The 24,655-nt window shown below is 47.3% G+C and overlaps 1 protein-coding gene across 4 annotated transcripts; it reads right to left on the bottom strand.

Annotated features, from left to right (window-relative positions):
• Positions 1–437: 437 nt before the first annotated feature.
• On the bottom strand, positions 438–23,538 carry USP5 (ubiquitin specific peptidase 5). Of its 4 annotated transcripts, none has more exons than XM_073552966.1 (20): positions 23,359–23,538; positions 17,616–17,750; positions 17,149–17,215; positions 15,882–16,015; positions 15,591–15,736; positions 14,522–14,706; positions 13,863–13,957; positions 13,598–13,791; positions 13,200–13,271; positions 13,019–13,094; positions 12,550–12,675; positions 11,322–11,475; positions 11,064–11,238; positions 10,132–10,220; positions 9,600–9,791; positions 8,388–8,531; positions 6,770–6,915; positions 6,455–6,611; positions 1,353–1,437; positions 438–909 (listed from the first exon to the last, which is right to left on the bottom strand). In XM_073552966.1, exons 1-20 carry the CDS (start codon positions 23,464–23,466, stop codon positions 816–818), a joined length of 2,574 nt encoding a protein of 857 aa, XP_073409067.1. In that variant the 5' UTR covers positions 23,467–23,538; the 3' UTR covers positions 438–815. The 4 variants fall into 4 exon arrangements, with proteins under 4 accessions (XP_073409067.1, XP_073409068.1, XP_073409069.1 ...); XM_073552967.1 differs by having other exon boundaries at positions 17,625–17,750; XM_073552968.1 differs by having other exon boundaries at positions 9,669–9,791; positions 23,359–23,537.
• Between the last annotated feature and the right edge of the window lie 1,117 nt (positions 23,539–24,655).

Below are 24,655 nucleotides of genomic sequence, written 5' to 3'. Positions count from 1 at the left end.
GTACATAAATAAAATTGATATTTTTCTAATATATTGTTCGGTTGATCAAGACTCAAATGCACACTCCTTTTTCTTGTTCCTCAATTTATATGTCATTGTGTGTGGTCTTTGCCCTTGTTTATTGAGTAGTGCCCTCAAGTTTCCATTCATCAACAGACGTCATGGCTCCTCGCCTCCACACGCGGACGTCATGGCTCCTCGCCTCCACACGCGGACGTCATGGCTCCTCGCCTCCACACGCGGACGTCATGGCTCCTCGCCTCCACACGCGGACGTCATGGCTCCTCGCCTCCACACGCGGACGTCATGGCTCCTCGCCAACCATTTAGGAAACATTCTAGGATGCCGGCGCTTGGTACTTACTGCGCCCTAACATTGAAGTGTTAGTTCTACATTTTTAGGTCCCAGACATAACACAAAGACCACAGAAACTGAAGTATGGGGAGAAAAAAAAAAAACCTTTACTCACACAGTTTTGGGAAACATAACCAGCGTACTACTGCGAGAGAAACCCCTGTACTCTGAGACAGAGCACACAGGTCCCAGCATCAGATCTCCGCCCCTGCAGCCTTGCCCAATTCAGTCCCTAGTGCAGAAGCAGACATAGCTCGGCCGTCTCCTGCGCCAGAATCGATCTCTGCTGACATATTGGGGAAGTGCAGTGATGGGACCAGAGGATCCAAGGACAGGAACGTCTTGTAGCAATAACCCAGGAATAAAGCCGCCCCAAGCCTGGAAGATGTGAACCAAAAAATTCTCTATCCCATAATCCTCACCAAGGAGGGACACATAACACATACAGAGGAGGGGGAAGATTAGCTCTGCACACGCTGGTAGAAGTAAATATAACCAAGGTCTTTTGGAGGCTTCTCAGATGCGCAGACCTTCTGGTCATTGTAGATCACCCACCTGCAGATGAGAAAAACAAGAATAATTGTCAGAAACAGAGGGAACAGGAGGGAGGCGAGGACCGAGGAGGGGAGGGAACAGGAGGCGAGGACCGAGGCGGGAAGGGAACAGGAGGAGGGGAGGCAAAGAGGAAACAGGAAGTGGGGGAGGGGGGAGAAGCAGGCGCGCACGCCGCAGGGGGGAGAAGCAGGCGCGCACGCCGCAGGGGGGAGAAGCAGGCGCGCACGCCGCAGGGGGGAGAAGCAGGCTCGCACGCCACAGGGGGGAGAAGCAGGCGCACATGCCGCAGGACTATCTGCTTATAGCACGCAGGTGTAAGACCCTGAAGAGATGACGTGCATTCTGGAAAGTATAGACATAGAAGAACAGGCTCTAGACGCGAAAACAAGGAGAGGAGACATCACGTCAGTCACATCTAAGTGACGAGCACACAAAGATCTCACCGTCCATCTTTCTTTATATGACATACGTAGTGACCACACATGGTGGACGTTCCCATGTGACTGACGAATGCGAACAGCTCGTATCCTGCGATATAAAAAGATACAAAACATAAATCAGAACCCAGTTATGTGAAGATGTGCCGCCCAGAGTGAGAGGCGGACGGCAGCAGACCGGGGCCAGGAAGCATGTCCATAGGAAATATGATTTGAGATCCTGCGACTAAGGCCGGCCATTCCTCCTGACACCTCACACACATGCATGCTAGGCCTTGCCGAGTGTGCAGGCGTTTTCAATGGGAATAAATGGGACCTTCCCTGAGACCTGCCACCTTCTGTGGAGAGTCGGTGGGCAATCCTGCTGCTCTCTGGGAGGGTCTCTGAAATGGCACCGCTCCATTCATTGTCCATGGGACTGCAGCGCTGCTGTCTCCGGCAGTCCCATGCACAGTGAATGTATCATTGGAAAAATCATTAGAAATATGTACACTTTTCATTAAATTATGTAGAATTTACTGTCGATGGATGCGGAGAAAGCCTTTGACCGTGTGCACTGGGGCTTCATGTTCTCGGCTCTACGACAGATAGGCCTGGGAAACCGTTTCCTGCATAGGGTTGCAGCCCTATACTCTGGCCCGTCGGCTAGGGTCAAGGTAAATGGAGCAATGTCGGGCTCTATGACCATTGGGAACGGGACCAGGCAAGGGTGCCCTTTGTCGCCCCTTTTATACGCGATAGTTATGGAGCACTTGGCAGTGGCGATCAGGAAGAACCCTAGTGTACACGGTCTATGGGTAGATAATATTCATTATAAGGTCTCTCTTTATGCGGACGACCTCTTACTGTATATATCCCAGCCACATATTACCCTCCCATCATTGATGGAAGAGTTCCAAAAATACGGAGCGGTCAGTAATTTTAAGATTAACTTTCAGAAAACTGAAGCCCTTAACATATCCCTAGGACAGACAGAACTTACAAGACTTATGGGAAATTTCCCCTTTCGGTGGAAGACTGGGGCCATTCAATATTTAGGCATTCAAATTCCTACTGACACAACTGACTTATATAAATTAAATTATGTGCCTTTGTTGGAGTCGACTCTGAAACGGTTGAGGGAATACGGACTGAAGAACATCTCATGGTTTGGCAGGATGAATTCATTTAAAATGGACATTCTTCCTAGGTTCTTATACCTAATCCAGGCGGTCCCGATTGTGCCGCCGAAGACATTCTTTCAGACCATTAGATCTGCGTTAATCCGCTTTACCTGGCAGACATCTAAACCTCGTCTTAAATATTCTATTCTAACCGCCCCGAAACCCAGAGGTGGAGCGGGCCTCCCTGACCTGGAACTCTACCATAGAGCTTCCCTACTTGCACGTCTGTTTGACTGGCAGTTCGGCCACCGTTCTAAACAATGGGTTCAATTGGAACAGGCGTCTTTCGGCGTCCCATTGCGTCATCTCCCGTGGATCACACGAACTGAACAGGTCGCAAATGACTATAAGGTTTCTTGACTCGAGAAGTTCTACAGATCTGGAATCGTGTTAAACATAAAAAGAAACTGATCAGCAATTTGAACCCACTGTCACCAATATTTGGTAATCCGGACTTTCCTCCAGGGTGTCACAGAGACCAATTTTTAGGTTGGCATAGGAGTTCTGACTTACGACTGGGACAGATACTAGTAGACGGAAATTTCCCGACGTGGGACGCCTTGCGGGAAATGTTCCCCAATAGGTCACTCTCCTGGTTGGAATATAACCAGTTGAGATCGTTTATACGGGGACGTTTGGTCGACCGTGCTTCTCGCCCTCCCATGACGCGGCTGGAAGCTCTCTTACAAATGCAGGACCCTCCCTCACATCTGATTTCCTTTTTATATAAGGAACTTCACTCAGGGGACTCGGAAGGGGTTCCAAGTTACATCCGCGCATGGGAGGAGGAGATGGGCTGCAAATTTTCGAAGGAAGACCTTGACAAAGCTTTTCTTTTTACACATAAAATGTCTCCGGCCGGGGGCGCTCAGGAGAAAAATTATAAGATACTGACTAGGTGGTATCTGTCCCCCGTTAGATTGAAGTCCATCTTCCTGACATTGGATGATACATGTTGGCGCTGTACAATGGAGAGGGGCACACTATACCATATCTTGTGGCAATGCCCTGCTGTACGACCCTTCTGGGAAGGGGTGTTTCGGGCCTACCAGGAGATATCTGGGAAATGTGTCCTTCCCTCCCCACAAATTGCCATTTTATCAATTCTCCCGGGTTCCATATCCACACAAAAGAAGAGCCTTCTCCGGTTTTGTATTACTGCAGCAAGGATGGTGATCCCACGCCACTGGCGTACGACGACAAAGCCAACTATAGCAGAGTGGTTATCAGAGTTTATAGACATTTTTCGTATGGAGGAGTTGATGGCTGAATTGGAGGGAGATAATTCCCGTTTGATTCGAACATGGCAGCCCTGGATCGTGTTCAGGGAGACGCCTGGACTACTTCGATTGACCGAAAACACTTCTTAGAGGCCGGCTCGGAGGTCTGAAACCCATCCCCCTGTCCCCCCCCTTTTTTTCCCTCTGCCTCTCTCCCCTCTCTCTTTCTATCTATACTCCTTGTGAGTTATCTTTCTCTTTCTGATTCCTCTCTCTCTTTGATATTTGCAATACACCTTCACAGGTTATGGGCAAACTGTTGTTGAACACATACCAATGTTGCTTTGATCCAGTATGGCTCAGTGTATAACCGTGTATAATCTTGTACCTTATGTCTTGTATGTTATACCGGGTGAGTCATAAAGGACGGATGTATTTGAAGTGGCTATAACTCACCACCAGGTGGAGGTAGAGATGTGCGGGAGGCGGGGTTATGTTTGTGGGGTTAGTTTCAGTTTAAGCTATGGTGCCGTGGACGATAGAACATCGCGTTTTTGCGTACGACAGTTTTGTCAAGAATAATGAGTGTATCACAGCCGTTCAGCGTGAGTTTCGGCGTCATTTCAATATTCACAGAAATCAAGCTGTTCCCGCTGGTAACACTATCCTACGTTGGGTTGAAGCACTCCGTACACGAGGTACACTAATGAACAAACGACCACCGGGGGCTCCACGAACGGCACGTACCCCTGAAAATGTGGAACGCGTCAGGCAAGCCATGCTGCGTAGTCCGAGTCGATCTGCTCGGAAACATTCTTTAGAACTTGCCCTCAGTAATCGTACAGTAAGGCGTATTTTGCATTTAGACCTGCATTTCCACCCCTATAAATTGGCCATTGTGCAACAGTTGGAGCGCGGGGATTACGCAGCGCGACTGAAGTTCGCACATGAGATGGAAGCAATTATTGAGCAAAACGACAACCTTATTTTATTCATGAGTGATGAAGCTCATTTCCATGTCAATGGCATGGTTAATCAGCAGAACTGCCGTTATTGGGCCTATGAAAATCCGAAAGAATTACATGAACGACCGCTGCACAGCCCTAAGGTAACGGTGTGGTGCGCTATGGGCAAATATGGCGTGATCGGTCCGTACTTTTTCGAAGGCGATAATGGCAATACTGTTACCGTGAACTCACAACGTTATATCGCCATGATAAATAACTTCTTTGTTCCTGAGTTACGACGGCAACATATCCCCATCTCTAGTGTGTGGTTTCAACAAGATGGGGCAACGGCCCACACAGCCGGAGCAACAATGAACGTTCTTCGCCCTCTCTTCCCTGGTCGCATCATTTCCAGGTTTGGCGATATTAATTGGCCTCCTAGGTCCCCAGACCTGTCCATGTGCGATTATTACTTATGGGGTCACCTCAAATCACGTGTATACAAGCTTAAGCCTCGATCATTACAAGAACTGAAGGAAGCTATTCGAGTGGAAGTTGCCCAATTCGACAGAGTTGTGTTGGAACGTGTTGATGCCAACTTCCAAGAACGCCTTTGGAAATGCATCACTGATAATGGCCACCACATGGCAGATGTTGTTTTCCACACTTGAATTTGTCAAATGCTATTAGTATACGTAACCAAATCTGTGAATACATTTATATTTAATAAATATTTAACGATTTTATGATTAGTTTAAAAACGTCCGTCCTTTATGACTCACCCGGTATGTTAAATTCTTTTCAATAAAATAGATTCAACATAAATTATGTAGAATTTATTTGCTGAAACTGGAGTCTCAGTATAACTAGGATAATCTACCAATGAAATATGTCCAGCTGGGAAAGCCTTTATTGAGGGGTTCTTGCCATCAGGTCGGACCCTCCTTTCAACAGGAGAAGCTATGACTGAATGGCACCAAGTGACCGTACCCGAGCAAGTGATCTCCTTCTCTTTGCAGAAGGAGGGGTGGTTTCCTGTATGGGGGCTCTCTCCACTAATACTAGTTTTCTGCCCTACCCTCTTCTCTGTATTATTTTTAATCAAGTACATTTTTTATTAATTTTATAACACACATATACAAATAACCTTCTCAACCAAGGTGTTTACCCCCCCTCTCCCCTAACAATTGTTATTGAGATTACCATATGACAGATATATGACCATACACATCAGAATAAGTCAGGCCAGTCGAAAGGCGCACAGCCGATTGGCATTTGTAAGCGCAATGTGTAGTGATTCCACAGCAACCGATACACATCTAACAAGATCTGATCGAGTCTGATCGCTGGTTACCGCCAAGCCAGGGACCTCATAATTTATCAAAATATTTACTTCTATCCATTTTGAGGTATACCCCTTTTTCCAATGATATGAGGGACTCAAATTCTGAGAGTAAGTCTTACTCCAAATAGGTGTGTACATTGATAAGTGCCCGACCTCTCTTATTTGATTTTAAGCCAAACCTTGGAAATTGAGTCCAATGTAGGGTATACTAAGAGACCCCCCCAAACCTGCCTGCCTCTAAACTTTCCACAAGGGGCCCCTGTCCCACTGTGTAATTTTACAGACCGAACTGCCCGTGTCTCTTTCCTTCCACCCCTTCGTATGCTGGCATTAAGCCGCCAGAAAATATACTCATGCATTGGGCAGTGCCAGGCCACCATCGTCTTTTGGTCTCTGCGAAGTTTCTAACCCTCGCTCTGTATTTAGCACTTACGGCCATTCCCATCTTTGACACGAGGTCCGGCAGCGGGGAGGCTTTCCGACACGGATTCTGCAGCCGAACGTCCTTCTGACAGGTCCATGGCCGCCTCTGCGTCCAGGTCATCGATGTGAGAGAAGATCCAGTCCACGGCTCGCTCCAGACTGTTGTTCTATAGGGATTAGACATCAGCAAGTTATTGGGGTCCAGCACCTACATGACAAGATCCCCCCCGCCCATCATCCTGTAGGAATCATGGCCATATGTAAGGTGCACAGACAGGGGGTCCGGTGTCTGAGGACAGACACTGAGTGCACGCGGAGCACTTACTGTAGAGCGGAGCGCCCGAACTGCTTGCTCCTGGGAGAAGCCCATGGATATAATGGTGGCTATGTGCTCCTCAGATGGGGGGTCTCCTCCTGTCGGGACTGAAGGTGAAGCGCTGACCCCGGATAACACTAAAGGATGAGCAAAGTCTGCGGAGAGAAGAGACTTTGTCAGATTATTACAAGCGTTCACCTCTTTTTTTCCTGGTAATGGTACCAAACCCTCAGCTCTGAGAAGCATCAGATCTATACAAGATTTTTGCCTTTGTAAGTAAGCAACAATTTTTCATTGACAGCAGAGGTCTTGATAATGGAGAGTAGATGAAAAGCAATGTATAACAGAACGCTGCAGGCCTCATCATGCAGTTATTCTGTTATTTATCAGACCCCGGTGCCTGGCACTAGGATACTCCTGAAAACGCCAGCCCGGGCCGAAGTTCATAGGAGATCATGATTTTTGCTGTACATAGAACTGGAGCCCTGTTATGTGTCACACAGGCAATTGGATGATTGCAGCTTTTAGGAGACTATTAAATCCAGTAAAAAAAAAAAAAAAAAAAGCTTTGAAAAATATGAAAAAATAAAACCACAAACATTTAAAATCGCCCACCCTTTTGCCCCATTAAAAATAAAACAATTAAAAAAAAAATCCACAATCAAAATATAAAGTAAATTAATCCAATTGGTAAAAATAAACAAAAACTCCAAAATTACATTATTTAGCCACTGCAACATTGCAATAAAATGCAACAAATGGCGATAAAAAACATTGTATCTACCCCAAAATGATATCAGTAAACATGTCAGCTCAGGCCGTAAAAAAATAAGCAGTCACCCAGCCTCTGATCTCTGGAAATGAAAGCATTGCGGGTCTCGGAAAATGGCAACAAAAGCAAATTTTTTGTTTTTTACAAATTTAAAAAAAAAAAAAAAAAAAAAAAAAATTTCACTACTTAAAAACAAACAAAAAAACACTATGCATGTTTACCGTACTGCGTACTGCCTTGGGGAATACTACTTCCAGGTCAGATTTACCATATAGTGAACATGGTAAATAAAAAAACCAAAATCCAATTGTGGAATTGCACTTTTTTTTTTTTTGCAATTTCAACGCACTTGGAATTTTTCTCCAGTGCACTATGTGGTATAATGAATGGGGTCATTGAAAAGTACAACTTGTTGTGCAAAAACAAGCCCCTATATGTCTATGTGGACACAAAAAAATATAAAAAAAAGTTATGGCTCTTGGAAGAAGGGGAGGAAAAGAACAAAAACGAAGAAACAGAAAATCGCCATGTCATGAAGGGGTTAAAGGGTTCTTCCCTTTTGATGTGAAGTGACAGGACATCACTAGAATAAGCCAACACTATGGAGGACGAACATCGAGAGTCATGGGGTTCACAGCACTTATTCTGCATCACGCCCTGTGTCTCCCCCTGTGCAGGCGTTGGCCCGGGGGGCTACGTGCAGGGGCGCCCCATTAATTTTCAGAATTAGTGGGGGGCTCAATGGTTTTACTCCCATCAATATCCTAGCAACATGTCATTACTCTATGAGGCAGGAATACCCCTTTAAGCAAACTTTAATGTACGACAGCCTGCAGGCTCTGCGCCATATATTACCTGGGTCGTCCATGTGTGACATAACCCACGTCATGGCGGCTTCTGCACCGCTGTTGCCGGTGTAGTAGACGGCTTTGCGACACGCTTCAGTCGGGAATCCCATCTCCACCAGCTGCGTGACCACCGACTCATCCAGCATGGGCGCTGTGCGGACAGGGGGAGGTAGGGAAGTGAATAGATAAGAGCCGGGATGTGGCGTCCTACAATTAATGGGGTTCAGTGACCGCCCCAAAGGGGAGAGCAAAGAGACAGAGAAAGAAATCCCAGAGGCGGTCCCTCTTCCCCCCGACACAGTCACTCATGTCATGCATGGCTGTCATGCAGTACCATACTGCCCCCCCATAGGACGACAGTGGAGAAATCCACAGAAAGCAATGCTGCCACTGCACTTGGTCTCCAAGATACAGGGATTTTTTTTGCGCACAAGTTTTGTGTCTGGCATTGAGTGAATGGAGCAAAGCTGCAGTACCACCCACAAACAGGGGTGGCGCTCTATTTTTTTTAAATCCCGGACAACCCCGTTAATACAAGCCAAGCCACAAACTTGCATAATGGATCCTTTGTGCCTGTGAGTGGCTGCAGCTCCGGTACAATGTCTGGATCTTACAGAAGGAATATGAATTTTAGAGGTTTTTTTTTTTTTTTTAATTAAAGCGGGTTACAACAGTGTGGAAACCAGCAGGACCACTCACTTCACAGCGGTAGGGTCCCACTACCCTCTAAGGCCTGTTTCACACTTCATTTTTTTTTGTGTGAGTTAAAATCCGCCAAAATGGCGGAATGCGGATCCGTTGGTAACTGATGCCACCGGACCGTTGTTTTTTTTAGACGGATCCGTTTTTTTTGTTTTTTTTTTAAACGGCGGATTTTGACTGATGGTCAAAAACGGAAGTGTGAAACAGGCCTAAATAGTAGCAGATGGCCGCCAGATGAAGAGGACAGGTGCACAATACCTCCCACCATCATGCATCGTGTTCGGAGCAAGAATTCCCCTTTAAGCCCAATGTTTGTTGATTCCGTGTCACCCCTTTAAATTTTAGTTACGGGAGATGTGGCAAAATTATCTGGAAATCAGCATTATATATTAGGGATGCTGCTCGGTGAAGAACGTTATGGACTATGGGGGTGGATGGGGGACTAATGGGGGCGCCCCGACATCACACATCCGCTCACCCGACATTCACATGGCCCCCAAGAGACAGAAACACTAACATGTCGGAGAGGAGAAGTGAGGGGAGCAGTATGAGTCGTCATCGTCGTTGCCATAGAAACCAAGGCTACCTTTGGGCTCATCTGGGGTAACCAACGGGGGAGCAACATCCGGAAGTTCTTCTTCATCCCCTTGCAGACCCCCGCCCCGAAAATGAGACAGATCCAACTCCTCCGGGACATCGATGGAGACGTCTGCAGATAAATCAGATGGAGAGAGGTCAGGGAGCGAGATGGAGGAAATGCAACCTGGACCTGACTTAAAGGGCTTTTTTAACCCATTCTAATAAGCTAATTTTAATATGTGAGCTATTTTTTTCTTGACTTACGCAGGCCTAAAGGAACCATAAACGTTGCTCTAAGTGACTGACCGCGACATCGACATGTTTAACAGCAGGAACCAGCGCCAACTCCGGTCTTCATTATTAGAGGCACGTGTCTGCTTTATAACACGGCCGGCATCCGCTGGTGGAGTTGGATGAGGCCTTTAGTGTCTTCCCTGCTATCAACCAAGGATGAAATCTTGAGTCCTTACCTAATTTTTTTGGAACCCAGTCTAGACCGAAGGTGAATTTCTTAATTTGGATGACCAAGTAGTCAGGGAATGAGGCAAAGCGGGATGTCCTAGAACAACGGAACAATGACACGGGTTTACATATATTTAAAGGGATTTCATAGCCTTATGGTAAATCTACAGAATGTGCCGTATAAGTAAGATAAGAATTCATGAAAAAAATTTGTAGGACCCTGGTGCAGTTTGTGGCAAACGAAATGAGAACTATGTGAACCTCCCAATACCTGTGACATCACCGGAGCTTCCTCTGATTAGTAGGCGCTGTGTGAGCGTCACAATGTAATGACATGATAGGACCTGCTAATTAGGAGCGGCATCAGGGATGTCAGCAGCTAGGAGCAGGTTAGTAGCTCCGGTAAAGCGACTGAGCTTAAGATGTACAAGGGTCCGGGGATTTTTTTGCTCCGCTCCATATATGATAGATGCGGAAACAGCTTTGGTACCTGTGAGAAAACTACGCCGTACCTGTGTGGCAACCATGCCTTACCTGTGCGCTGCATAACTAGGCCCCATTCTCTAGATAGATGCAGCGCTCAGAGGTGAGACTAGCATCATCGTGTAGATATGCCTTAAATCTACTAGATGAAAGCGAGCTGACCCTGTAGAGGAGTGCATCTATCTAATAGACACTTCTTTCTCTTGCTCATCATTTTCACAATCAGTGCTTGGAGTCAGTGAATGTCAACTTTCATAGATCGCTTTCCTGAGAAAGGCCCTGTTTACACAGCAAAAGTTTTTTCCAATGTATCAGTGTGGGTAGGAGGAGGACACGTAATATATTTGTGTGAGTCTGACTAGATCAGACAGTTAAGAGAAAAACTATTTCATTCACAGACTGCAAGCAGAGAACTGGAAAAAGTATGAGGAGTATTGCGAGACAAACCCTTCCTTACTTAAGTGCAGTGGATTTGGCCTGCAGAGCGGCGCTCCAGAATTCGTCCAGTTGCTCAGGAGCGGCAAAAGCTTCTAGACAAGATGTGAATGGAATTCGTGCCCGGACGAGTTCGGGAGGGGGCCGGTGGTCCTGCTCTGCTTGTTGTCGGGCCTGTTCATAGGCAGCGAGCTCCTCTGCACGACATACAAAGTACAGGTGAGCTCAGTAGACGACCAGTCGCCGTACGACCCCACATGGGACTGGCTCCTTTTCTGACCTTTATTTAATGCGGCCTCCATAGGGACGGGCAGCTGCAGGATGTACTCCACCCTCTGCGTGTACTTCACTTTCTGGGACACCAGACATTTAATCTTCTCCTCCACCAAAAACCGGAATACTTCATTGGGATTAGAAGAGCTGCGGCAATTTCTCTGTGGAGACGTAAAGCGGAAAGTTACCTCCGAAAATGTACAGAGCTGTGCACTAGGGTGACCGGATCTCATATGGGGGGGAAAAAAAATGTCAGAATCTTGTTCGTCTGGACCCCACAAAACGATTCCCCTTTCCAGATATTGAGATAGCCAAAATTTGAGCTCGATCAAACGACGTTAACCCGTGCCGCTCGTCACTCAAAGTTTGAAAAAATCCAAATTGAGGTATTTTAAGATTTAGGTATTTTGCATAGTCTGTTAGACTATAAAGAATGTGACAACAACATTGCAGAAATAGCCCTGACCAAATTTTCGAACCATTTGTGGTATTTGAATGCAGAGTTGGTGGGATTATCGTTTTTTGATCCCACCATTACAGACAATGAAAAGTTGTTAATGGCTAATAAATTGCTCAGTAGCACAGATGAACCATCAGAGCACGCTAACCTACATGAGTTGATAATTTTACATAGTTATCTAATCTATTCTAGAGCTTTTGTTAAAGTAGTTTTTGAAACGTCAGAATATAATGCTCGGCATTTGCTTACAACTTGCAGGACATATTGCTTTTGTTCTTCATCTTTTGTCAGAAGGTCGTTAAGGTCGGTTACTTCCTACCTCTTTTAATTTTTCTTTCCTAACTTTTGGATTTACAACCCTAGCGTGCTCTGATGGTTCATCTGTGCTACTGAGCAATTTATTAGCCATTAACAACTTTTCATTGTCTGTAATGCTGGGATCAAAAAACGATAATCCCACCAACTCTGCATTCAAATACCACAAATGGTTCGAAAATTTGGTCAGGGCTATTTCTGCAATGTTGTTGTCACATTCTTTATAGTCTAACAGACTATGCAAAATACCTAAATCTTAAAATACCTCAATTTGGATTTTTTCAAACTTTGAGCGACGAGCGGCACGGGTTAACGTCGTTTGATCGAGCTCAAATTTTGGCTCTCTCAATATCTGGAAAGGGGAATCGTTTTGTGGGGTCCAGACGAACAAAATTCCGACATCGATTTTTTGCGGTCACCCTACTGTGCACACACACAGATGTATACCACTGCCACTCACCTCCACCATGTTTATGAAGTGAAGGAAGAACTCCTGGGCGTCCTGCTGCCTGTTGGTGGAAAACTCTGGATGTCCCTTCCCTATAAGTGCTTTAAACATGCGTGGTGCGATGCCGTCCTGTAAACCCTGCAAAAAACACAAAGGGTGGTCGGGGCTCAAAGAAAAACTGGCGGGGGTACCAGGAAACCAATTAGCAATAGACAAGTTCTGCAACTTTCTAATATACTTTGTGCTTCAATTCATCACCGTTCGCTATACGTCTGCTTGCTCTCAGTGAACGGACACATCTCTGTACACAGTCTGAAGCTGAAGACATGTCCTCACATCTAGGTGTTCTTTACAATGTGCAACCTCTTCATAAATCAGGAGGTCTGACTCCAGCACACCCCTCATCAAGACCAGTATGAACAATGCCGGTCTTGATGAATCGGATCCCAGGTATTTATTTCTTTGCAATTTGAAGTCTCACCTTCTGCTCCTCGCCCTCTTTCTCAGTCGCTGGCTTGGAGTATTCACCAGATGACAGGCCGTTGCCGAGCTTCGCTCTGTGGAAACATCACCAAGAATGTTCATTTGATATCTTCCAAGGTATAGGAGACTCATAGCGACCCCTCCTTCCAGCCCCGGCATATTCCCTCCACACTACTTACACTTGGGTGTTGAAATCCTGCGTGGGATCAGCTGGCGACTTATGGAATATTTGCTCCATTCGTTCTACATATCTGTAAGCAATCAATGCTGAGAGTTATGTTCCACTTTAACCCTTGTGATGAGCAGATACATTTGCGTATATAGGGTGTAACACGACAAATGACCGCCATGTCATATTGAGTCTGCCATGCTGGGGAGCAAAACAGGGAAAGACATTGCCACCGCTCCTATTCACTATGGGCACTAACGGAGTGCAATAAAGACATTAAAGGAGACGTGGGATATAATCTGTCATCATCTTTCCAGCTAGGATCGCAGCTGATCTGCTCCTGATTGCAGGGCTTTATACTCTGCACAATCACAATGGTTGCGAGGACCTTGTGTCACAGACACTTACTTGCGCTGGAAGGCAGGAATACTGAACACGACCTGCATGGTGGAGTTGAGATAGCAGCTGTTGCCCAGATTGCGGATCCCTGTGTACCCGGGTCCATACAGAGGCTGCAGCTGCACCCCTGATTCCTGGATCAGCTCCCATTCTCCGATCCTCTGGTTCATATCAATTTCCAGCTCGGTCATCGTCTTGTCCGTCTAGGAATGGGAAGAGATGTTACGTGTGTACGGGTGGGACGGCGGGGATATCCTAGTACGGTCGCGCTCACCTTCTGCATTTTCATCATGTCGATACCAAAGTGCGATAGATGTTCGGCCAGGTTGGGGTCCAGGACCATGTCATCTTCATCGTAGGAGTAGACATCTGATGGGGGAACAGGGGACAATGAGGAGCAAAAGCGTCAATCCTACAGCATTTGAGGGGATAAAAACTTTCAAAATATATATTTTTTTATTTGCTCCAATGTAAACAAGAGGGGAATAAAATGAAGAAGCTTTGCAAATAGTCGGCATTACATATCACAGCATTTAGGCTGGGGTCAGAATTTTATTTTGTGAGGGTTTAGCCTGACCTGATCATAAGATAGGGGGTGGAATTTATATCAATGAAGAAACTTTGCACATAAGCGTCATACAATATCTTCTACCGTTTGGTGAACACAGGTTCTATGCAGCTCAATGTATCAGACAGTGAAGACAGATGTACAGTAGCCGAGTAGCGATACATAACTGCAGGATGGGACCTGTAAACACTGGGAAGCAAGTCCTCATAAGAGCTGTATACACAAAACTGGAGAAGGTATGTAGTGAAGCCTACATGCAAAGTTTCTTCAGTTTGTTGAGACGATTGTCCAGGTCTTAAAATTCTGAGCCCGGCCTAACTCCTGCAAAGTGATTGATTGAGTTTGTGCAAAAAGTAAAAACCAACCTCCTCCATCTGGAGTGATTGTGCCCAGTTTGACAGCCAGCGGGTACCCTGTCTCTCTGTAATGCTGCACTGCGTGGTTATTCCCTCCGCTGCCGTCAAAGTATCGTCTGCCGCAGAGGATCGCTCCGTCTGTCATATTGAGCCACAGGTTCTCCCGCAGATCGCACACGCTGCACTTCCAACCACTGGTGGAGACAGTCAACAGGCAGGAAAGTGAATGAAGGCAAATCTTAAATATCAGGATGGAGAATATTCAAAAGGTTTTGTAAGAGAAAGGCAGAATAATAATCTCTGATCTCATCTTGATATGTTCATAGCTGTTGCTCCCGGAGGTCCTGAGACCATCAACAATTTAACATTCAGCTTATTAACGAGTAGTGTGCAGACTCAACAAAGTCTGTGGTTGTGTACTCACGATCAATGATAATCTGAGCACTTCTGCCCCTTGATTTGAGTGATGGGTGTTGGTCTTAGGACGCAGATTATCACAGTTTTATTTTTATTTATTTTACTCATTTATATAGCACCATTAATTCCACAGTGCTTTACAAACATTATTGGCACTGTCCCCGATAGGGAATTTAGATTGTGAGCCCTATCAGTATGTCTTTGGAATGTGGGAGGAAACCAGAGAACCCGGAGGATACCCACGCAAATACGGGGAGAACATACAAACTCCTCACAGATGTTGTCATTGGTGGGATTTGAACCCAGGACTCCAGCTCTGCAAGGCTTTAATTTCCTCCCCAATGTGCTCCTCTATCCTTGTGACATACATCACTGGCACGGGATATAATGTCATTAGGGGTGAGACGACCGCAACGTCCATGTGCCATATAGTCATTGTCAAGTATACATAGCCCTGCAGGAAAAGGTGGAAGCAGATGAGACCACCAGCAAGGGGATAAAACGAGGGGCAAGATTTAAGGGCACAACCTGCAGTAAGGTTAGATAGAAACTTTTTAATAAACAGTCCGCCTGGATTCTTGTCCTCGGCTGCAAAGTGGAGCAGCTGTAAGATGGCAAATTCTGGACGACTTGTCAGTCTTATTAGGAGAAAATCACTTACCAAGGAGGGATACGGGGAGCCCCTCCAAGCTGCTGGAGACTGAACGCATGTTTAGAAACCTGTCTGACCTCGCCGTCCCACGCCTGAATCTCTTGCTTACGGGACGCAGAGTCAGCAGCTAAGATGGCATCGATGGCAGAAGATACCTGAGCGATGGAGGAAAATGGAGTGAGGTGAACAAGAAGAAGATGACGATGGGCAGCAGAAAAGGAGCAACACAACAAAAATCATCCCAAAAGGTACACAGATCTGTCCCTCCCACCCCACACACACACACCTCAGATTACCCACCCGGTCCCTGACCATCTCTGGGAGACCCAACAGTTCTTCCCGCTGAATATCCAGGAACTCGGGCAGAATGATCAACTTCACCTCTTCTTCATACTCACACTGCTCGTCACACATGTCAAATCCGCCCTCCATCCCTAAAAAAGAGGAGATAAACAGGGGATAGGAAAAAAGATGGAGGAAATCGAGATACGGAGCTGTCTGGTGAGCAGGAGAGGGGGAGACTCGTCCCCTGTTAAACAGTATTAGGTAAAGTCACACGCAGTGGATTCACTTGTTTCCCTGGCACCTTCACTGACGTGCATTTTCCTAATGCATTCAGATGGTACTTTCAATGGTTTGTCTAGGACTTCTGGTATGATCAGATCTGTGGGTGTCGTTTGCAGCTCCTGTTACAGGCGGATGGTAATAGAAGTGGAACAGCACAGCCCCAAACACTGTGTATTGGCCGCTCTTAGGTACTGCAACTCAGCTCCAATCGAAGTGAATGTGTCTGAGATGCAGTACCCGATACGACCACTACATGGTGTACAAAGCTGAGCTGTTCAAGGCCCCACTGGTACCTTTGCATAGATCATCAATGTATATGCCCAGGACAACACATTTAAAAGGGAATTTTCCAGTGTGGGAAAAACCCTGTCCCCGGGCTGAAAGTAAAAAAACAAAACAAAACAGGACTTTACTCACTCTCCCCAGATCTGGCACTGAGTCTATACCACTGCTCCCAGTATTTGTTCTTCATGATGACACCACGGTAGGCAATCATCTCTGCACAAGCCACTGAGCTCAACGATTGGCTGCAGCGCTGTCCAAGTGAATAACAAACACCGGGAGCAGCAACAAAGACTCAGCGCTATGGATTCTTTTTTGATAATCTGCAGCTGGGAGACCGGAGAAGTCCAAAACTTGAAAAAACCCTCTTTAATGTTTTTAGCAAAATATAAGAAAACACTATTCAGCGTCTTGGTGTTTTTAGTGGTTTATTTTATGGGAAGTGATGTTTTATTTTTTGTTCAATGCAGCACGCTCTGGGGGGGGGGGTTTTCCCATTGCCTTTTCCATAGGACTGTGCAAAATGCTACAAAATATATGCCACCAAAAACATTTTAGGGAAAAAAAAAAACATTAACTGAATGAAAAAAAAAAAAAATCCATTTATTTTAGTTCAAACCAACAAAGTATGTAAAAGCTATCGACATATGAGGTTCAGATCCGGAGCAGCCATTGGAGTCATTACTTACAGGCAGGTTAATGAATTAGAAGATCCTACCTATGGCGAGACGGGTGGGCTTCTTACGAGGGGGGTCTCCTGTATTGGAACTGGAGTCTTCAGATTTCTATGGAAAAAAAACAAAAAACAAGATTCACAGTCAGGGGATGTTCATGCAATTCAGCTCTGGTCCCTGCCCAAATCCACTGGGTTAGTATAAAGAGAGTATGTCAGTGCACAATGACGGTTCAAACCAAGCACAGGAGCCCGGAGCACCAAGGACGTGACCAATCAGTGCAGAGCTCTTTCCTCCAAGTTGACAAGTTGTTTTCCCCTCTATCTTTGGATCTTCTGACTCCGCAGCAGTCAATCAAGGAAGACTGACAGATGAAAAACATGTAGGTGGGAAGGTGAATTGAGCGCCTGTGCGAGGTCGGAACAGTCATTCTGGGCCGACATACTCCCTTTAAAACATCACACAGATGACCTAATGTAAGGAAGTTTCCCCTTTAAACGGAAGCACGCACTTCCATTACCGGTTTGGGGGTCCTCTTCAGGTGCAGGAATGCTCTCTGGCCGGTCTTCTCAAAGTGTTTTTCTACGTACGGTCTGCCAAACCCCAGGAAGGTATACATGCATATATATAATCCACCATCGGTCTCCTGCAACACAAGATGTCGGGAGGAATACATTTACCGGGGAGTTTCCTGTGTCATTACATAGGACGGCAAACACAAAATCTCTTGATTACAAGATAGAAAGACCGGAAGGAAGTTATAACATGTAGATTGGAAAAAAAATAAAAGTTCCTTTATGCCCAGATCTATTTGCTGGAAGTCACGGGTCCTGCAGACAGATTTTGATGACAACGGGTCCACAGCAGATTCCGGTCAATGCGGTTATGAAGATCCAAGTTACCACCGCATCAATGTCCACACGTAACAGTCAATAATAAGCGGTGAGGGGCGGACGCACGTACTTACAGTCTATTGTTCTCTTATGTCAGCACTTACTAGTTTTTCATTTTTTACAACAAGCCAATAATGGGCGCGTCATCTTATAATGTCCCAGACCCCAAGGCTGTGCATAGTAATGTTTATTACACTCTTGGGAGGGTTCGCACTACCTGCTTTTGTAACGGAAATTAAATAATTTCCCTGCAGAAAAAAAAAAAAGTTTCAGAAAACACCTTCACCTCTCCTTGCCCCTTTTTTCTAGTTTTCTGACGTCACGACTGTTGTATATTCAGCAATGATTGTGCTGGTGTGTGGACAATACTTATTTCTATAAGGCCGTGATCACACTACCGTGTGTGATGCGAGAAACTCGCACGAGTCTCTCGCATCAACACTCGGCGCTGCCACCGGCACTCAGGACCAGCGCTACGGCTGCATGTATTTCTATGCAGCTTCGGTTACGAGTGCCAGCGGCAGCGCCAGGTGTTGATGCGAGAGACTCGTGCGAGTTTCTCGCATCACACACGGTAGTGTGATCCCGGCCTAAGAGTGTATTCAGACATCCGTGTAAGTAGACTAGGCGTGGTTATCCGGACCAGAGCATGATAACTTCTGTCACGGGGGTCCTTCTCTGGTATCACACAATCAACAGAGCAAGCGAAGAGTGAACAATTCCAAGACCTTTATTCAGGCAAAAATACGAAAGGTCCATATTCAGTCCGCCACACAAAGGATAAGATAGTCTAGAATAAGAATGCAGTCCAGTAACAGGATAAAATGTCCAGGGAAACGAGATTCCAAAACTCTAGCACCAGAGGATAAAATGGGTCCTTCTCTCTCTGAAATGCAGTCTTTACATGACGCTGTCCACACCCGAACTGACTTGCCCTGCTCCTGTTCTCCCCCCCACCCCCTTCCTTGTCCAGGGGTAGTCAAACAAGTTGGGGCGGTTTCCAGGCCTCCCAGAGGAGAACAAAGGAGTCTTAGGGATTGATGCACTACAGGGGGTCATCAAGAGACAGATACAGTGCTGTAGACATACCAGGCATCAAGAAAAACACTATGAAAATAAGTGAAATAGAAATGTACACAAAATGACATCCACATAGCATATCATACCATCACAACCTCCCCCCCCCCCATAATAAGTGAGCACGCTATGAGGTCTACACAGACCTCTGGCCTGCTCACTTTAGTCCACATTGCTCAGTCGTTTATAGTTCCTTGTTCAGTGGCAGGGGTTGCAATAATTATAAGCACTTGTTGTCCTTCCATAAATTCCCGGGTCCTGGCGTTACGGTCATACCAGGTTTCTTGACTGGACTGGGCCGCTAGCTGGGCGAGACGGTCTATGAACTCTAGAACGTAGATAATGATGGGCATTCCAATGTCTGTGATATCTCCCTCCAATTGTTCTTTCAGAAGAGGGAGAGACCCGTGGACCTTCTGGCCAAACAGATTGCTTCCCAGTGAGGTCCGGATGTCGTGGTGCTTGAAGGGCCTGTAGTTGAGTGGCTGCTCCCACAAAATGACACTAACTCCCCAATGTCGTTCGCAAGGAGGATATCTGCAGGAAGTCCTCCCATAACTCCAATCCAGCACAGTTTTTCTCCAAAACCATAATCCAAACGCACCAAAGCTCGCTGTATATATTTGCGGGCACCCCCCGCCAAGACAATGGGAATTCCTGCACCCTGGTGAATTGCCTCGGGTCGAACCACACGGGGGTCAGCGATAGTCAAGAACGCCCCCGTGTCTCTAAATCCTGACACTTTGTATCCATCAATAAAGACATCCTGCAGGTGGCGTTGCCGTTGCTCTGGGGAGCTAAAGGACGAAGGCCGGAGTTCGTACACTCCAGGAGGGGTATCTATGGTGTCGTGGTCGGTGGTTCACTCTGGTGGGGGTGGTGGTAGCTCTTCCTCAGGTGTCGTGGAGTGTACAAGATGCACTGGACGAGGTGGGGCTGCGTGGGGCTCCCTCCGAATCCGTTAGGGACATCCAAACTGCAAATGTCCAGGTTGCCCACACGCATAGCATCTCCTCTCTGTGATACCCCCAGGTCGTGTTCGGAACTGTTGGAGCCCATGATTGGGAGACGTGATAGTCATCGGCTTGCGACTAGGTGGAAGGGCAGATATAATCTGAGGGGGACGGGGAGCAGGCCGTGGTTCATTGTCCAGAAGCCTCCTCCATTGCGGTCGGATAGTAAGGGCTTCATCGGCCAGGGCTGCAGCTCTATCCACGGTACACGGCATGCGCTCCCGGACCCATTCCCGTACCTCTGCGGGGCACTTGGCAAGAAATTGTTCTATAAGGAACGCCTGTATAACATCTTCCACAGTAAAGGCGTTTTCTGCTGCCAGCCATCTCCGACACGCCTGGGACATCTTATGGGCATACATCCTAAACGATCCCCCCGTGGTGCATGGGAGGTCTCGGAACTTGGCTCTATATGAGTCTGGGGTGATAGCATGCTTTAAAATGTTATAATCCCGATTCCGCTGTGCATCAATGGTTCGGTAAGCCTCCGCCAAGCTTCCATTCAGGAGTCCCACTAACAAACGCATCCAGCTAGAGTGGGGCACCTCCATCACAGCACACTGCTGCTCAAAGTCCGTGAAGAACCCCTCCACATCTCCGGAAGCCTCATCAAATGGCTTAAACTCTGTCCCGGTGATCCGTACAGGCTCCCAGATCGTGGGGTTTACACTCCACATTGCGTTACTCCCTCTTTCAAGCTCCATTGCTTGTCTCCGCTGCGCCAGGCGTGCAGCCTCTTCCTTGTACTCCTGAGAGACTCCGGGGCCCAGAACCGCCATCTCTTCTTCGTACCACAACACCCACTGGCTTTTCTGGATGGGGATCCCTGTCTCCAGTGCTCGTCCTTCAGACATCTGGGAGGGGGTGGCCGGGCTAGCACCCACCAGTAGATCAATTAAGACCTCTTTAGTCAGTCCCTGGTGGTTCAGGCCCAGGTCTCTGGCTCTCTCCTGTAGACTGCATACAGTCCAATTTCTGTACTCACTCTGTGAGTGGTTCTCCATTGGGTTACGCTCTGTTGATCCCACCGCTGCCACCAGTTGTCGCGGGGTCCTTCTCTGGTATCACACAATCAACAGAGCAAGCGAAGAGTGAACAATTCCAAGACCTTTATTCAGGCAAAAATACGAAAGGTCCATATTCAGTCCACCACACAAAGGATAAGATAGTCCAGAATAAGAATGCAGTCCAGTAACAGGATAAAATGTCCAGGGAAACGAGATTCCAAAACTCTAGCACCAGAGGATAAAATGGGTCCTTCTCTCTCTGAAATGCAGTCTTTACATGACGCTGTCCACACCCGAACTGACTTGCCCTGCTCCTGTTCTCCCCCCACCCCCTTCCTTGTCCAGGGGTAATCAAACAGGTTGGGGGAGGTTTCCAGGCCTCCCAGAGGAGAACAAAGGAGTCTTAGGGATTAATGCACTACAGAGGGTCATCAAGAGACAGATACAGTGCTGTAGACATACCAGGCATCAAGAAAAACACTATGAAAATAAGTGAAATAGAAATGTACACAAAATGACATCCACATAGCATATCATACCATCACAACTTCATAGAATCTGGGACATCTCAAAACGGTTTTCATGGACGACTGAAAGAGCCCAAAGGCCGGGGTCACACTTGCGAGAAACTCGCACGAGTTTTGCTTCTCAATAACCGGCACTGCCGCCAGCACTCAGAACCGGAGTGTGCGGCTGCATGTATTTCTATGCAGCTGAACGCTCCGGTCCCGAGTGCTGGCATCAGTGCTGGGTATTGAGACGCGAGACTCGTGCGAGTTTCTCGCAAGTGTGACCCCGGCCTTAGGCTGAGGACTCAACTCATGCAGCAAAAGATAGCTGTAAGCTGCTGCTACGTCACACCAAATGCAAGCCACAGCGCACCAAGAATAGCGCAAAAAAAATGTGTTTGAGTGTTTTGCGACTTATTTGTTGTGTTTTACCCTACAGGTAAATATGTGACCCCATTCATTTGCAGTAATACCTCATTGATGTCAGACAGAGCTTATAAATACAAGCAGTTTTTGTAATTTACCATTTATTAAACTTTGCAGCCGTTCTTGCGACATTATCACTTTTATTTACTACTTGTTGCCTTAGAGACCGACCACCGCTGCTAGACAGCAGAACATTAGCAGTGTTTACCGGCTGTTGAAGTTGGCCGGGATCTCTGGAGGAGCCTGCTACGTCAGAGCAGAGGAGGTCGGTCTCCAGCTGTAAACAACACAGTATTAATATCTCAAATTCAGCTACAAGTTTAATAAGCACCAAATCACAAAAATGTTTCGGATTTACAGAAGAATGGGAATATGCCCTTAAGTTTAAATGGCTTTTTTCCCGTAGACAACATTCTTCATCAGATATGAATGGAGCGGTTGTGCTGAGCATGTACAAACATTGCTGTTTCAGACCCATCTGTGACCCCAGTGATCACACGGACAGGGGCGGGGGGGGGTTCCGCATTGTGAATGTGCGGTCGCACTGCGCATGTGCGACCACTGCTCTTACATGCCCATATGCGACGTTCGGACCCCTGTGATCACACGGACAGGGGGGTCCCCATTGTGAATGGAGTGGTCGCGCTGCGCATGTCCGACCACTGCTCTTCTGGACCCATATAGGACTTTCGGACCCCTGTGATCACACGGACAGGGGGGGGTCCCCATTGTGAATGGAGTGCTCGTGCTGCGCATGTCCGACCATTGCTCTTAGAGACGCATACAGGACTTTCGGACCCCTGTGATCAGATGGACAGGGGGGTCCGCATGGTGAATGGAGAGGTCGAGACGCACGTGTGACCACTGCACTTACAGACCCATATGGGGCTTTCGGACCCCTGTGATCACACGGACAGGGGGGTCCGCATGTTGAATGGAGCAGTCGTGCGCATGCGTGATACCCTCTGGATCTGTATGGCTGGTTATCGCGCATGCCCACGACAGCTCCAATCACTCCTCGTTCTTGCACGGGGGGTCCCTGTGGTTGGACCCCCAAGGACTTTACATATCACACTTGTCTATATTTCCCCTTTTCACATGTAAAGCGCCAAGGAATAAAAGGCGCTATATAAATGCATAATAATAATGATAATCACATGTCCCGAGCCTCTTCAACCAATGAAAGGAGGTGAATAAGCTCCATCACCCAGCGCAGCGGACATGAAGGGTCACACGGCCCCCACAGGTCGGGGCGACCCCAGACCCCCCATATTCATACAGAGGGGGACACAACCAAGGATGGTGACAAAGCACAGGCGCCATATCTACCGGAGTATGGAAGGAGAAGGCACACTCATCCTTGTGTACTCGGTCCCCAGCCCTGGGCAACCGGATAGTCGGCAGGATAGACAGCAGCGTATCTTTCACATCCACCATGACTCCGGTTCCTGGAGGAGGACAGTGATAAGGCTCCGTTTCCGCTTCCGGCGTAGTGATGTGTCGTTCGTGAACGATCCGATACAAAGAGCCGGCTCCCTGCCGTGAACGAAATGAGCCGGCTCTGCAGGGTGAATGAGCCGTTGTTTTTTTTTTCTGGCGACTGGAAGCAGTGAATCCTGCCTGTGACTCATCTGGGGGGAGGAGCGAATAAAGCTCCACTCTCCTGGCCCCTCCCCCCTGGCGTATACACACAGTATATGGTGTGCAGGAGGAGAGGCTCCGCACATTGTCATCATCTTCTCATAGTGTTAGGCCGGGTTCACATTGCATGGCCCTGCGATTACCGGGATCGTTACATAGCGGCACTAACGCTGCAACGGAGGAGTTAGCGCCCCCATTGGCCGCAATGCTACTAACGCATCGAAAACCGGCCTGATGCGTTACTCCATGGCGCCCCCTGGAGCGCGGTCTGCAGCATTTGTGGGGGCGCCATGGAGTAACGCTTCAGGCCGGTTTTGGATGCGTTAGTAGCATTGCGGCCAATGGGGGCGTTACCTCCTCCGTTACAGCGTTAGTGCCGCCATGTAACGATCCCGCTGATCGCAGGGCCAGGAGGATTCAGGACGACACTGCCGGGAGGAGGAGAGACGGCGGCTGCTAACGGCTCACACTCACTTGTGAGAGACGCACGAGATTCTCATGCATGGAAACCTGGCACTGCCGCCAGCACTGGGACCGGAGCGTGCGGATACATGTACTTCTATGCAGCCGCCCCCTCCGGTCCCAGTGCCGGGTTTTCATAATAATAATCTTTATATAGCGCCAACATATTCCGCAGCACTTTACAGTTTAACAGTTTCAAAACACAAGTCATAAGTAACAACGCTAACAATACAATAATTAAAGCAAAATAAGATGAAATAAGCCTCCCCCGCTGGTGAGAGCTTACAATCTACAATGAGGAGGGGGAGATACAGAGTACAGGTGTGTATTTACAATGAAGGTCCAGCCATCTTGAGGGAGTGAAGGATGGATGGAGATGGTGAATGGGTGACACATGCACACTTACACATAGAATGACTGTGATTAGTGAACGTGATAGGCCGCTCTCAACAAATGTGTTTTGAGGGAGCGTCTAAAACTATGCAAATTGTGGATAGTCCTAATTTCTTGAGGTAGAGCATTC

The sequence above is a fragment of the Dendrobates tinctorius genome, unplaced genomic scaffold, assembly GCF_039654945.1.
Source record: "Dendrobates tinctorius isolate UK_male_01 unplaced genomic scaffold, ASM3965494v1 ptg000196l, whole genome shotgun sequence".
NCBI classification, from domain to species: Eukaryota; Metazoa; Chordata; class Amphibia; order Anura; family Dendrobatidae; genus Dendrobates; species Dendrobates tinctorius.
The sequence above is the reverse complement of the archived record's forward strand: the minus strand, read 5'-3'. Positions and strand labels throughout refer to the sequence as shown.

Excerpts from the sequence above, each read along its gene's own strand:
- USP5 (XM_073552966.1), bottom strand. The coding sequence starts at position 23,466 with ATGGTGGATGTGAAAGATACGCTGCTGTCTATCCTGCCGACTATCCGG. Across the intron at positions 16,016-17,148 it reads GCCCACCCGTCTCGCCATAG|GGATGGAGGGCGGATTTGAC; the intron begins GTAGGATCTTCT and ends CCTCTTTTTTAG. Across the intron at positions 13,958-14,521 it reads AATCACTCCAGATGGAGGAG|ATGTCTACTCCTACGATGAA; the intron begins GTTGGTTTTTAC and ends TTCCCCCATCAG.